The sequence below is a fragment of the Pantherophis guttatus genome, chromosome 3 (genome assembly GCF_059756535.1).
Source record: "Pantherophis guttatus breed Tessera chromosome 3, ASM5975653v1, whole genome shotgun sequence".
NCBI lineage: Eukaryota > Metazoa > Chordata > Lepidosauria > Squamata > Colubridae > Pantherophis > Pantherophis guttatus.
Genome location: NC_142065.1, coordinates 12,119,310 through 12,132,281, shown reverse-complemented (window position 1 = coordinate 12,132,281; position 12,972 = coordinate 12,119,310). Strand labels below are relative to the sequence as shown.

General features: G+C 40.0%; 1 protein-coding gene across 2 annotated transcripts in view; it reads right to left on the bottom strand.

Moving 5' to 3' along the window:
* TAF4 (TATA-box binding protein associated factor 4) overlaps positions 1-12,972 on the bottom strand; it is an 89,875-nt gene that overhangs the window by 34,259 nt on the left and 42,644 nt on the right. Inside the window, exons 3-7 of one of the 2 annotated variants that reach the window (XM_034433137.2) lie at positions 8,697-8,863; positions 4,929-5,048; positions 2,541-2,660; positions 1,331-1,453; positions 347-436 (exon numbers count right to left, since the gene is read on the bottom strand). In XM_034433137.2, coding sequence (XP_034289028.2) covers positions 347-436; positions 1,331-1,453; positions 2,541-2,660; positions 4,929-5,048; positions 8,697-8,863 — 620 coding nt within the window. Of the gene's footprint in view, positions 1-346; positions 437-1,330; positions 1,454-2,540; positions 2,661-4,928; positions 5,049-8,678; positions 8,864-12,972 lie in introns of both variants that reach the window. The other variant, XM_034433136.2, reaches the window with a different exon arrangement.

Genomic DNA, 12,972 nt, shown 5'->3' with positions numbered 1-12,972 from the left:
GCCTGGTTGAGGAATTCTGGGAGTTGAAGTCCATACATCTTTAAAGGGTCAAGTTTGGGAAACACTGCAGCATATGACACTTCCAAACAGTCAGCATATGAATTCGACCTTAGTTTAATGTTCTGCTTACTACTATTTCTGAACTCAGTAATTAATTTTCTGTACCACCAAATCTTCCTATGAATTCTCTACAATCTTGTCACGGAAGAGAGAATAATTGTTCTTCCAGTCAACATTCAACGATTTTTATTACTCTTTTCTGATTCCTTTGTTTGCAGTAACTTTCCTAAGAAGGTCCAAGTTTATTGTTGCAGGAAATAAAAAACTAATGAAAAGGCATTATTACCTTCAAGAAAGGCACAAGGTATGGTTGAGGTGAAGAATTAAGTTCCCGGTACAACCTACTGGTGAAGTCTTCTGCTTCAATCTTTCCATCCTATGAAAAACATGTCAAATTTAGGGAATAAATTACAATACCAAATCTTCATATGTTTAAGCTCACAAATAAAGATACTGCAATGTAATTCACAGCAACATTACAGAACTTTCTTTCATTAATTAATTTAAACAGCTTTTTTATTAATTCAATTAAATATCTGTTTCTTTATGGGTGACACCCAGGGGTGGGCTGCTGGGGGTTTGCAGGGGTTCGGGAGAACCTCTAGCTAAGATTCTGTGCAGTTCAGAGAACCCACATATCCCACTCCTGGCTGGCCCCTCCCACCCCACCCCACCCCCTTCCAAGAGTCACCACACAGCCCGTTTTGGATGCAGGTAAGTGCAGGGCATGCGCAGAGGCTTTGGGCAGGGGCAAAAACCGGGCCTACTGAAAGTTCGGGAAGGCCTCCAGAGGGCTATTTTCGCCCTCCCAGAAGCTCAAGGAAAGCCTCCAAAGCCCGGAAAGCACAAAAATGCACCCCCCGCCGTGGTGCAGACCGACTAGGCCACGCCCACCATGGCCACGCCCACCCAGCAACCGGGCAGAGAACCCCTTGCTAAAATTTTTGAAGCCCTCCCCTGGTGACACCTTATGGACTTTACTAAAATGAGAAAGGGACTGCTGGATAAGTCAAAAGTTGGGGAGAAGAAGAAACCTGCCATAGTTCTTTTTTAGTCTCTCAAACAAATCTCTCAAAGTAACCCATAAAACTTTCAAGATTTGGCTCTTCCAAGAAACTATATAAGATTTAGGATTAGATTTAAGGTTAGGGTTAAAAAATGTAATCTTTAAATAATATTGTGATTATTATTTTTTTTAAATGTTCTTGTATCCACAACACTGCTTAAGATCAACCATGGTTGCAATAATTATTTGAACAGGCCCTCTTACCAGCAAGTTCTGGACTAGCTCTTTCACATTAGCTGCAGTTTCTGTCGACTGCTTTCCAGAAGAGGCCAGTTTTATTAGCGTTGAGAGAAAATTCTTGCATTTCTTCACATTTTCCATGGTTTCCTATTAAAACAAATAAGATAAAACAGGTCAGCTTTTTTTTAAAAAAGTAAAGATAGGAAAAAAAAAACAGGCTCTGAGATCTAAAAGGGTGACTGAATAATCAACTTGAGGAAATGGGCATAGCTGCAGGCAGCTCTTTGACCCTCAAGCCATTTGTAAAGGCTTGAAGTGAGTAAATTTAATAGTAAACAACAAAAAAAAAATAACCCTCCATGAGCATTTAAATAGGCAATATATTTCTTTTATAAAATTATCAATTGTAGATTTTGCTTATACACATGGTAGGTCATTTTAGTGAATAATTTAGCACCCAAGTAACTTTTATATTCGTTCCCGTTGGCCTCACAACAGTCAGGTAGTCCTTGAATAACAACTGTTTGTTTAGTGTCCTTTCAAAATTGCAGCGGCACTGAGTAATGATTTATAACTTGGTCCTCACACTTACAATTATTGCAGCATCCCCAGGGTCAGTGATCAAAATTCGGGTGCTTAGCAACCAGCATGTATTTACAATAATTGCAGTGTCATGTGATCGCCATTTGCCAGTCAATTTCCAACAAGCACCATAAATGGCGGAAGCAAGATTCGCTTAATGACTACATGGTTCACTTAACAACTGCAATGATTCGCTTAACAACCGTGGGAAAACAGGCCATAGAATCGGGTGCGATTCACTTAACAACCCATTGCTTAGCAACGGAACTTCAGTTCCCAATTGTGGTTGTTAAGTCAAGGACTACCTGACTCAGGGACTGTAGTTTCATACTTCTAAAATATGTCATAGCCTACAGCAGTGGCCCCCAAACTTTTGGGCACCAGGGACCAGTTCCGTGAAGAGAGGTTTTTCCACGGACCAGAGGAGGCATGGCTGTCTGCATCCTGCAGATGAGACTTTGCTTGTTTGTGCAGCCCAGTTTCTGGCATGCCGCAGACTGGTATCGGTCCATGGACCGAGGGCTGGAGACTCCTGGTCTTACCAATAATCTCATATTCCATACTGAACATTTATTTGAGGAGAGATTCTGCTCTTGGTGAGCTAACAAGATCGGTCTTTTTGCCTTGCAGCAAATAGCAATCAGCGTCTTACTGTGGCCGCAGTGGAGGTTGCTGTGGCTCCTTGCACCGTCCTTTGAGGGGTTCCAGTCTGCACAGCAGTCGCTGTTCCTAATGCTGTCGTTTGTGCAGGACTACCCAGAACAATCTGAGGCTGCAACACAAAGATGTTAGATTGGAGGTGGGGAGGGAGAAGAGGAAGGAAGAGAAATAAGAGCGAATTCATTACGATCAGATTGTCTTCCGTGGTCGATCTCCCAAAATAGACACTGCTTTTTAGATACTGTTTAATGCCGTTTATAAGAAGGACCGCCAGGTGGCACAAAATCCCATGCATTCAACTGAAAACCCTGGAAGTGGATTTTAAAAAGCGCTGGTTAAAAAAAGGAGAAGGTGGTAGAATTTGCACACAGGAGTGTGTAAGCCATTGGTTACAGCTCACCGCTAGAGCCAATAAACTTGTTTCGCTTTTGCTTCTTAAGAATTGCCCCCAATTGTGGGTCTGTTGAGCAAACAAGCATGTATGAGACATTAATCATGGACGGGGAAGGTGGGCGGTAGGTGGGAATGTTTGCTGCCATGTCCCAACAGTAGCCTAAAAGGGTAACTTTTAACCACAATTTATGAAGGGAGGCAGAAAAATGTATTGGGTAGTTTAAAAGATATTATTTAAGGGAAGAGCTGAAACCTATTTCCAGACTCCTTTGCCTCTTGCCTGACAACTATTAAAAGTCCAAATATCAGGAAATAACTAATTTACAAGCATTACTCTAAACCATTTGCAACATTAGATATATTAAATAAATTTGAAAAGGGAGGCATCTGCTTAAACAGACTTCAACACAGGATGGATAAATATTAAGTAGGTGATAGCCATGCAGTCACAATAATGCCTGCATTAACCAGATACAGACAGACAAATCCAAGTTTGCTATTTCTCTCCAAGTTTTCAGGCTTGTAATCTATCGGGAATATTTGCTGCTGAGAATTTATTTATTGTGAACAATATTCAAATGTATGATCTTATGCTATCTAAATCAGAAGACTTCGTGATTTACTGTAATTTAAAAGCAAATATCTAAGAGGGGTTTCTGGAATATTACTTGCAATGTGTATGGAATTCCAGCTGTAAGAAGATAATCTTACAAATCTAAGATTACATTCCAATAAACCGCCCAACAATCCGGATCCCAGTCTTCAGAGAAGACTTTTACTGATCAAGAAATCTTATGAAGTTTCCAATGAATTTCCTTGTTCGGGATCCACTACTATTTCAAGAAGTCAGCTGCAATCCTTTGTATATGACTTAATAGCAAACCCATTTTTTACAGTAGGACTCGTCCATCTATTTGGGAGAAGGTTCGCTAATCTCACCGAAGCGTTTTAGCAGAATAGAAGTCTATAGAGAGCCTCGGTCATCCAAGTCATGGTTGTCTCGAGGGTGCTTTTTCAAAAGGCAACTGGCCTGTGTTTTCCTTGAGGAAGAAGATGATGTTTTGCTTCTCATCCAAGAAGCTTCAACAGTTGTGGGGATGAACTATCCTTCCATCCCCTCACCATCCATTCACAACTGATGAGGCTTCTTAGATGAGAAGCAAAATGTCTTCTTCTTCCTCCTCCTCCTCCTCCTCCTCTAGGAAAACACAGGGCAGTTGCCTTTTGGAAAAGCACCTTTGAGATATAGAAGCTCATATTGTTTGTAGATAGTAATGAATAATGAAGTGGTGAAGAGCATGTGCTGGTTTTCTCATCTTCGTTTGCGGTTTTCAGAAAGATAACCACTACCCTAACTGCATCACAGTATTTGGCTAATTGCTCCCTTCAGTAAAGTAGAGTAGAGTAGGGTAGGGTAGGGAAGGGTAGGGTAGAGTGTAGAGTAGAATAGAGAGTAGAGAGAGTAGAGTAGAGTAGAGTAGAGTAGAGTAGAGTAGAGTAGAGTAGAGTAGAGTAGAGTAGAGTAGAGTAGAGTAGAGTAGAGTAGGACTGGACTGGACTGGACTGGACTGGACTGGACTGGACTGGACTGGACTAGACTAGACTAGACTAGACTAGACTAGACTAGACTAGACTAGACTAGACTAGACTAGACTAGACTAGACTAGACTAGACTAGACTAGACTAGACTAGACTAGACTAGACTAGACTAGACTAGACTAGACGAATTTAGAACAGAATTCTTTATTGACCAAGTGTGATTGGACAAACAAGGAATTTGTCCTGGGTGCATAAGCTCACAGTGTACATATAAACAGCAAATAATAGGTCATAGGTCATAATCACAGTTACAATCATTAATCATAAGTTACAAACAACAATGGATTAATCATAAGAAACCAATAGGAGTAGTAATATTTATATTATTATTATGATAGTATCAGAAGGAGTATCTGCTGGCTTTAAAAACAAAAATAAAACTACTTACCTGGACTACAGGTGGCCTCTGTAACGTTGTTGTGGGTTGTACAGTTGTCTGTGCCTGAGACACTTGTTTGATTATAGTGGTTGGTGCTACCTGCCGAGCAATTATGGGAGTTCCCGGTGCCTGGAAAAGGTACATTCACCAAAAAGCAGTTAAATATAATTAAATAAAAGAGGAGTCACAAAATAATTTAGCAGAAGGAGGGGCGGGGAGAACGGTGTTTTGCAAAACTTGACTTAAAATAACTTGTGCGCTTTCTCCAGCTGCTTCTCCTTCAAAGTATGTCTATAGCCTGATTCAGTCATTGCTAACTGCTATCTGATCTGTATTCCTCATTTCGAAAATGTGGTTTTTGACATATTTTGTTGATGTTTAAAAACAAATCCTTGCTTATACAAAAATTGCCTGTAACCACACAATCATATAGAGCATTACAATTTTGCAAGCTAATTTTTTTCCCTACTGGGATTCTAGAGGTCACTGAATAAATATTTTTCACATTAAATACAATTAATATAATAATAAGCATACTAAGAACAGAGAACCGTTACATTCAAAGGTGCGTTAAGTGTTATTGTGGTGATGAGGACAAAGTGGCTTGTGACAGTTTTTTGTTAAGTTGTGATGATGTCACAAATGGGCTCTTAGATAGGATCTAGAAAAAGAGGATTGGAAGAATAAAGCCATCAGGAAGAATTCCAGCCCACTAGGAAAACTAAGAATGAAAAAAAAACCAGAGAAGTAAAAGTATACCATGGCCAGTTACTACTAGCAGACCTGTAGTATAATTCTCCTATTAAGAATTGTACATTGCCCAAAGTCACATTTGGCAGCTTTATAAAAATATAGGTAGTTCTCAATTTACAACCACAATTTGAACTGGAATTTCCATCACTAAGTGGGGCAGTCATTTAAGTGAGTTGTACCAGATTTTATGTCCTTTTTTGCTATGGTCATTAAGTGAGTCCAGCTTCCCCCATCAACTTTACTTGCTGGAAGCCCCTTAGAAAAGTTACAAATACAATCAAGTGACCTGCGATACTGCAACCGCCATAAATACATGTGGGTTGCGTTTTGATCACGTGACTGCGAGGATGTATAAACTATAAGGATTGGTCATAAATCACTTTTTTTTTTCTCCTCTGTCATAATTTTGAATGGCCGTTAAACAAGTGGTTGTTAAGTCGAGGATTGCCTGTTTATAAAAATAATCCTAACCCCAAAATTGAAATGGCAAATTGCAAAGAGATCCTAAGAAGGTAATCAAAATCAAGCCGTAATTGGAGTAAAATTTGAAAGAGGTTAATGTGCATGATTGCTGGAATATTTCAACATTCAATTACGGAAAATCAAATCACAAAACCTCTGTCTTAAAATGTAATGCCAAAGCGAATTTCATTTCAGAAATGCTGCCTTGATTCTGAGACCCTAAGCTGTCAGTTTGAGTTTGATGGACATAAAGCACTTTTACAGGCTGCAAGAAGTGTGATGGCCTTAATATTAAGTAAGGATGCTATTATTTTATATTAATAATATAAAAGCTGTATATACGCAATGTGAAAACAGCTCAGGCACAACTGGGAAACAGAATATAATTAATTATTAAACGCAAAACTCTCAGCTAGGTACTTAAAGTGATCCGCCCTAGCTTCCATCCCCATCTCAAATGCTTTCAACTGCTTGTGTCCCTGTGATACAACCAAATACCCCAGTACCTTTAAAACCTTAAATGCATGGATTTATAAAATTTAAAAAAAAAAACTAAACAAAGCACGCAGTTTTTTCTTTTATATTTTGTGGACATTTGAAGAAATAGTATCTACTTAAAGAAACTTGGGCTGTTAAAAGCCAAGGAAAAACAAACAAATCAAAAATTAGTCAAAAAAACCAAAAAGTCAGGGAATACACTCAAAGTTCCTGATTGCGGGAACTTTGCAATGTTTGCCTCGGAATTAGAAAACGCTCAGCACCAACTAAGTACAAACAGGATGTCCCCAACTGGCTCTTCTGATTATTAATTACTATTAATTATTATTCAATATTATCATTATCACTGAAAAGTAATCACAAGATAAATGGGATTGAAGCTTTGATATTCAGTGATCACAGGTTTTTCCTAAGCAGGTATCAAAAGAAAATCAAAATAATCTTTAAAAGTAATTAGAAAATAAAACCTTCAGTCTACAGAAAAAAGTAGCACTTTCTTTTCCCTAGCACAGAAATGTTTAACTCTTTCATCCACAATTTTTTTTGATTCAGAACTATATGACTGAGTTTTTCATCTGTTGAGAAGCAGAAGATATACAGTTTCCTTCAGATTCCTTCACATAATCTATCTATCTATCTATCTATCTATCTATCTATCTATCTATCTATCTATCTATCTATCTATCCCGTTTCCCCCAAAATAAGACATCCCCAGATAACAAGCCCAATCGGGCTTTTGAACGCATGGCAATAAGGCCAAGTGCTTATTTCAGGGTTTAAAAAAATATAAGACAGGATCTTATTTTCGGGAAAACATGGTATATATTAGAGAGAGAGGGAGAGGGAGATAGAGATAGGAAATTATCAGGGGAGCAATTCTGAAGTGAGAGATAGTAAAGTAAAATAGGGGAACTACAGTATTTATTATTCCTTTTAACTTCCCAGGGTTCCTTCCCACTTATTTAAAATTGGAAGCACAACAATCAAAACCAAGGATTGGCAACATATTATTTTTAATTGACAATATATAAAGTAAGTATGTCCTTAAAGACTGATGACAAGAGTGGTCATCTTGGAATTTGTTTGACTTTCTTCTAAACTTTATCAACATGCAATTCTAAGGGGAGGAAGGAAAAACAGATGGATGACTTCTGTGTTAAAATCAAAGCAGGTAAGAGAGTGCTAGCCATAAATATAATCTGCTGGAGATTTCACATGGTGAAGAAGGTGGGATTTTTCATACAATTACAATCAATATCAGCATTTATTCTCACACATAAAGTTTTTAGACATTTTGTAGTCCCTCGCTTATAAGAGAAAGGGAAGATTCGGTTTGACAATAATACTGTGCATGCACACAAAATTTGTCTTCACTATTTTGCCACATATTTGGGCCTTTCTGTTTGAGACTAAGGCTTTGCTCTTTCTTAATACTGTGTGGGCGGTTACATTTTGAAGCAGAATTGCTTCTGGCGGAATTTTGCAGAAGGAACGTAGGTAGATTCCAGCAATCCGCTGCTTGTTTTCAATATAACATCTTGTAATCCACTGGAAATTTAAGATTTGATTCCTGAATGACAAGAAGAAGAATGCTTGAATATTATAGGGCAGGGCAATATCTGGCCAGCATGGCGAATACTTTTCAGGGGATCCTAGGACAAAAACAGGGTATAGGGCAGAGGTTCTTAGGCAGAGCAACAAAGTGAAAACAGCCAACTCTGATAATGTCCGCCTCCCAAGTAGACCAAATAGGAAACATGACAAGATGAGCAAAATTCTATTTTATTATAGAGGGTACATCTTAACAGAATCTTGAAAGTCTGAAAGTGCAAATCTCCCGCCATCTCTTTTTACCCCCTGATCAGTTAGGGCAAGACACTCTTTCTAAGTTTCTTTCTCTGCCCGTTATTTAATTGTGGGCTGCTCCCCCTTTTATCTAAGCATTCCCAAGGCAGAATCTCTTCTCCCCATCTTCCAAGGTCATTCTCGCATTCCATTACAGATACCTTCAACATAAGAAAGAATTTAACGTGTTACTTTACTTACATTTCTCAGGGAACTGACCTGCACAGTCGAGAGCTGGACCGGTGAAGCACTGGTAGATGTGGCAGGGCGAGGAGTCATGGTAGTTTGAGACTGGGACTGTGCATGGGCTTGGGCTTGCATTTGCGCCAAAGCATGTTGAGGGATCATCAGTAGCTGGCCACTCTCACTACGTACAATGACCATGCCTGACAGAAAACAGAGAGAGCATCCAATCAGAGTTGGTTTGAGAAAGAAAATCAACTCCAGCTGAGAAGGAAGGAAAATGCAACAAACATAACTGAACACGCTAAGAGAAACGTCGGTTGAGTTTTGATTAAGACGCGAAAAAGGGGTTACTTGCCCTTTAAACGTTATACTTCACCTCATAATTTGAAAGCAAATGACTTTTATGTAGAAAGCCAGCGTACAAAATTTATTTTGACCCAGTTTCAACAAAGATTAAAAGCTGCTGGACAGCTCTTAGAACAAAAACAGAAATTTTCTTCAACAACGCTTCCGTTGATGCTTTCTGAGTTTCAGTGAGCAGCAATACTGGTCGACAACCCTCCTGTCTCCTATCTGCAGCAAAATAAGTTCTACAGCCATTTAAAAGGTAAAATACATGTATGAACACCTAAAACTTTGCCAAAAAAAAAAAAAAAGATTACCGGAGAGGTATTTTTGTCTTGGAAAATTACATCTCTAAATAAGATCCTTCCTTCAAGATGCCCAACCTAATGTACATGTGGACTGTTAACTGTAGAATAACTACACAAGATAGCGTTAAGTTGAGGAATGGTTGAAAAGTCTTAATGAGGGACAACTTATTTGTTAGTAGATTTAAATTCCATTCTTCCATCTGCCATACAAGCTCACTATATTTTACTGGTTTCACACAAATGTTAAATTGTTTGTCTTGGAATGCTGTCCCACTTTTCCAACACTTTACTCACTTCTGAAAGAGCAATTGGAGGAAAAACCTGACACTGAGCATGGTTTTATTCAACCAGCCTTAAAAGCCACCAGCCAATTAAATGCAAGTTTCAGAAATAGAAACACAAATTGTCTAACTTCTAAATTAATTTTCCATAACAGTTTTAGTCACAAAAGTGGTTATAAAAACCATAACTGCCCTCCAGTGCATCTGTAACAGACGGTGCAGCACTGAATTATATCCCCTAAGAAAAATTAAAGCCTTCCATTCTCTGCTCAGCTTCATAGATCTACAGACTTAGCTTACTTACTACAACAGTTACGGGCAGGGAGAAGATTGAAAAACTTAAAAAGTTCATGCAGTGGCTCCAATTCCTAGGAGCAAAACTGGAATACGACAAAATTAATATAGTTAATCCATTTAAATGGAAATAATTTAAAACTGCATATTTATTAGCGTGGGAATAAAACAGCTATTACGGACTGAATTTTTTTATCCCTTCAAAGCACAATATATTTCACACGTTCTACACAGAAAGAAGTGAAGCATAATAAATTGAAGTATATCAGCGTATGTACAAACAACAATCTAGAATTTTCAAGCAATGGAGAAACTATTCATTTCACGCAGATAACAGTGATAACAAAATTGGCACCCTAAGAATACCTGCTTTCATTTGGAAAATCAAAATATTTTAGAATGCAAAAGTTTAGTAAGAGAGAGATAGCTGAATGTTTGCTAATTTTCTTTTAAAAGTGTGCTTATTGATAAGATCTTCTTAGAGAAGGGGCGGGGCTGATGAGTTTAGATCTTCTGAATTGAAATTGGGTTGTTCTAACTTCTGACAATGCTCCGAGATCAAAACAACCTCCCTGAAACCTCAACTTGTTGAAAACACAACAGTCCGTTTTAAGCTTTATACAGTTATATACAGGTGATCCTTGCTTAACGATTCCTCATTCAAACTTGCAACAGTTGCTGAACAAGAGGTAGTTATGACTGGTCCTCAGAGTTCTGGCCACTGAAGGAACCCCGCATTCACACGGTTATGCTGTGTGATCTTCCTTGCCAACTCTCCACAAACAAAGGCAATGGGAAGGTCAGGAGAAAGTTACAACTCATGCACACATGAGGTCTTCACTTAATAACCTGTGCAGTCCACACTTAACCACAACAAACCAGGACTGCTGGAATTGCCGTCACTAAGAAGCATGGTCATGTGATGTCACTCTTTATGACAATCCTGGTCCCAGTTGCCATTGTTAACCAAGGACTACTGTGTTTCTCCGAAAATAAGACCCTGTCTTATATTTTTGTGAACCCTGAAATAAGCACTTGGCCTTATTGCCATGAGCTCAAAAGCCCAATTGGGCTTATTATCAGGGGATGTCTTATTTTGGGAGAAACAGGGTAGCTATAATATAAGGGTTGGAAGGAACTTTGGAAATCTTCTAATGCCTCAATTCACTATTACAGCCATCCAGCTTCTATTTAAACACCACTAACAGGCTGTTCATTGTTAAACAACTTTTATTGTTAGGAATTGTTCTCTGGTGTCCAACAGAACTGTTTAAATCTCTTGAAAGTTATTTATTTATTTATAAGGTTCCATTTCTAGGGCTGCCCAGTTGAACATGGGCCATTATTTCTTCCCCTGCTTTCTGAAACAACTCTATAGAATCCGTCACGATTGCTCTTCAAATTCTTATCTAATATTGCATTTCCATTTTCGTCTTCTGCGCATGTAAACCTGCTTTTCACACGTAGCCATTTTTTTTGTCCTCTGGCCACACTCCTTGCTTAGTCTTTCCCTCACGCGCTCCTGCTACACTTCATTGTAACTGTGGATAGATATTTTTTTTTGTAGTAATGAATGAATAGGAAGTTTGCTTTGTAAATTGCTTAACTGCGATTCTCTCGTCTATTTAATCAAACTTTTTTAATATACCTGATTAATTCCTCTTATCGTTTACTTCTGTATTTTGTGTATATTCACCAGCCCTACATATGCAGCATGTTCCTGTCTTTATAGTTAGTTAGTTAGTTAGTTAGTTAGTTAGTTAGTTAGTTAGTTAGTTAGTTAATTTATTATATTTGTATACCGCCCTTCTCCCGAAGGACTCGGGGCGGTGAACAGCCAGCAGATAAAATACAGAAAATACAAAAATTAAAACAATATTAAAAACCAATTAAATCAATTTGGCCCTCAGTTAAAACACCCCCATATTAAAACCCATAATTTAGCAATTTAAAATTAAAGCAATTTAAAAAGTATGGTCAGGTCAGCCCGGCTTGATGAAACAAAAACGTCTTTAAGGCATGGCGAAAAGTGCGCAGATCCGGGATCCACCGTATCTCCGGGGGCAACTCGTTCCAGAGGGTAGGTGTCCCCACAGAGAAGGCTCTCCCCCTGGGGGCCACCAGCCAACATTGTTTGGCCGATGGCACCCTGAGGAGCCCCTCTCTGTGGGAGCGTACTGGTCGGTGGGAGGCTACTGGCGGCAGAAGGCGGTCTCGTAAATACCCGGGTCCTAAGCCATGGAGCGCTCTAAAGATGGTAACCAATACCTTGAAGCGCACCCGGAAGACTACTGGGAGCCAGTACAGCTCGTGCAGGAGAGGTGTTACATGGGAGCGCCGAGTCACCCCCATCACCACCCGCGCGGCCGCATTCTGGACCAGTTGGAGCCTCCAGGTGCTCCTCAAGGGGAGCCCCATGTAGAAAGCATTACAGTAGTCCAAGCGGGACATGACGAGGGTATGAGTGAACATGCGTAAGGAATCCCGATCCAGAAAGGGACGCAACTGGTGGATCAGGCAAACCTGATAAAAAGCCCCCCTGGCCACGGCCATCATATGCTCTTCCAAAGACAGCCGTGTATCCAGGAGGATACCCAAGTTGCGAGCCCTCTCTGTGGGGGCCAACGACTCGCCCCCAAAAGTCAGCGATTGTACCAACTGACTGTATCAGGATGCGGGAAGCCACAGCCACTCGGTCTTGGACGGGTTGAGCTTGAGCCTGTTTCTCCCCATCCAGATCCACACGGCCTCCAGGCACCGGGACATCACATCAAGAGCATCGTTGGGTGGTCCGGGATGGAAATGTACAGCTGAGTATCATCAGCGTACAGATGACACTTCACCCCAAAACCACGGATGATCTCACCCAGCGGCTTCACATAAATGTTGAACAGCAGGGGCGAGAGGACCGACCCTTGCGGCACCCCACACACAAGGCGCCTCGAGGTCAATCTCTGTCCCCGTCAACACGAACTGCGACCGGTCAGAGAGGAAGGAGGAGAACCACCGCAACACGGTGCCCCCTATCCCCAACCCCTCCAGTCGGCGCAGCATGATACCATGGTCAATGGTATCAAAAGC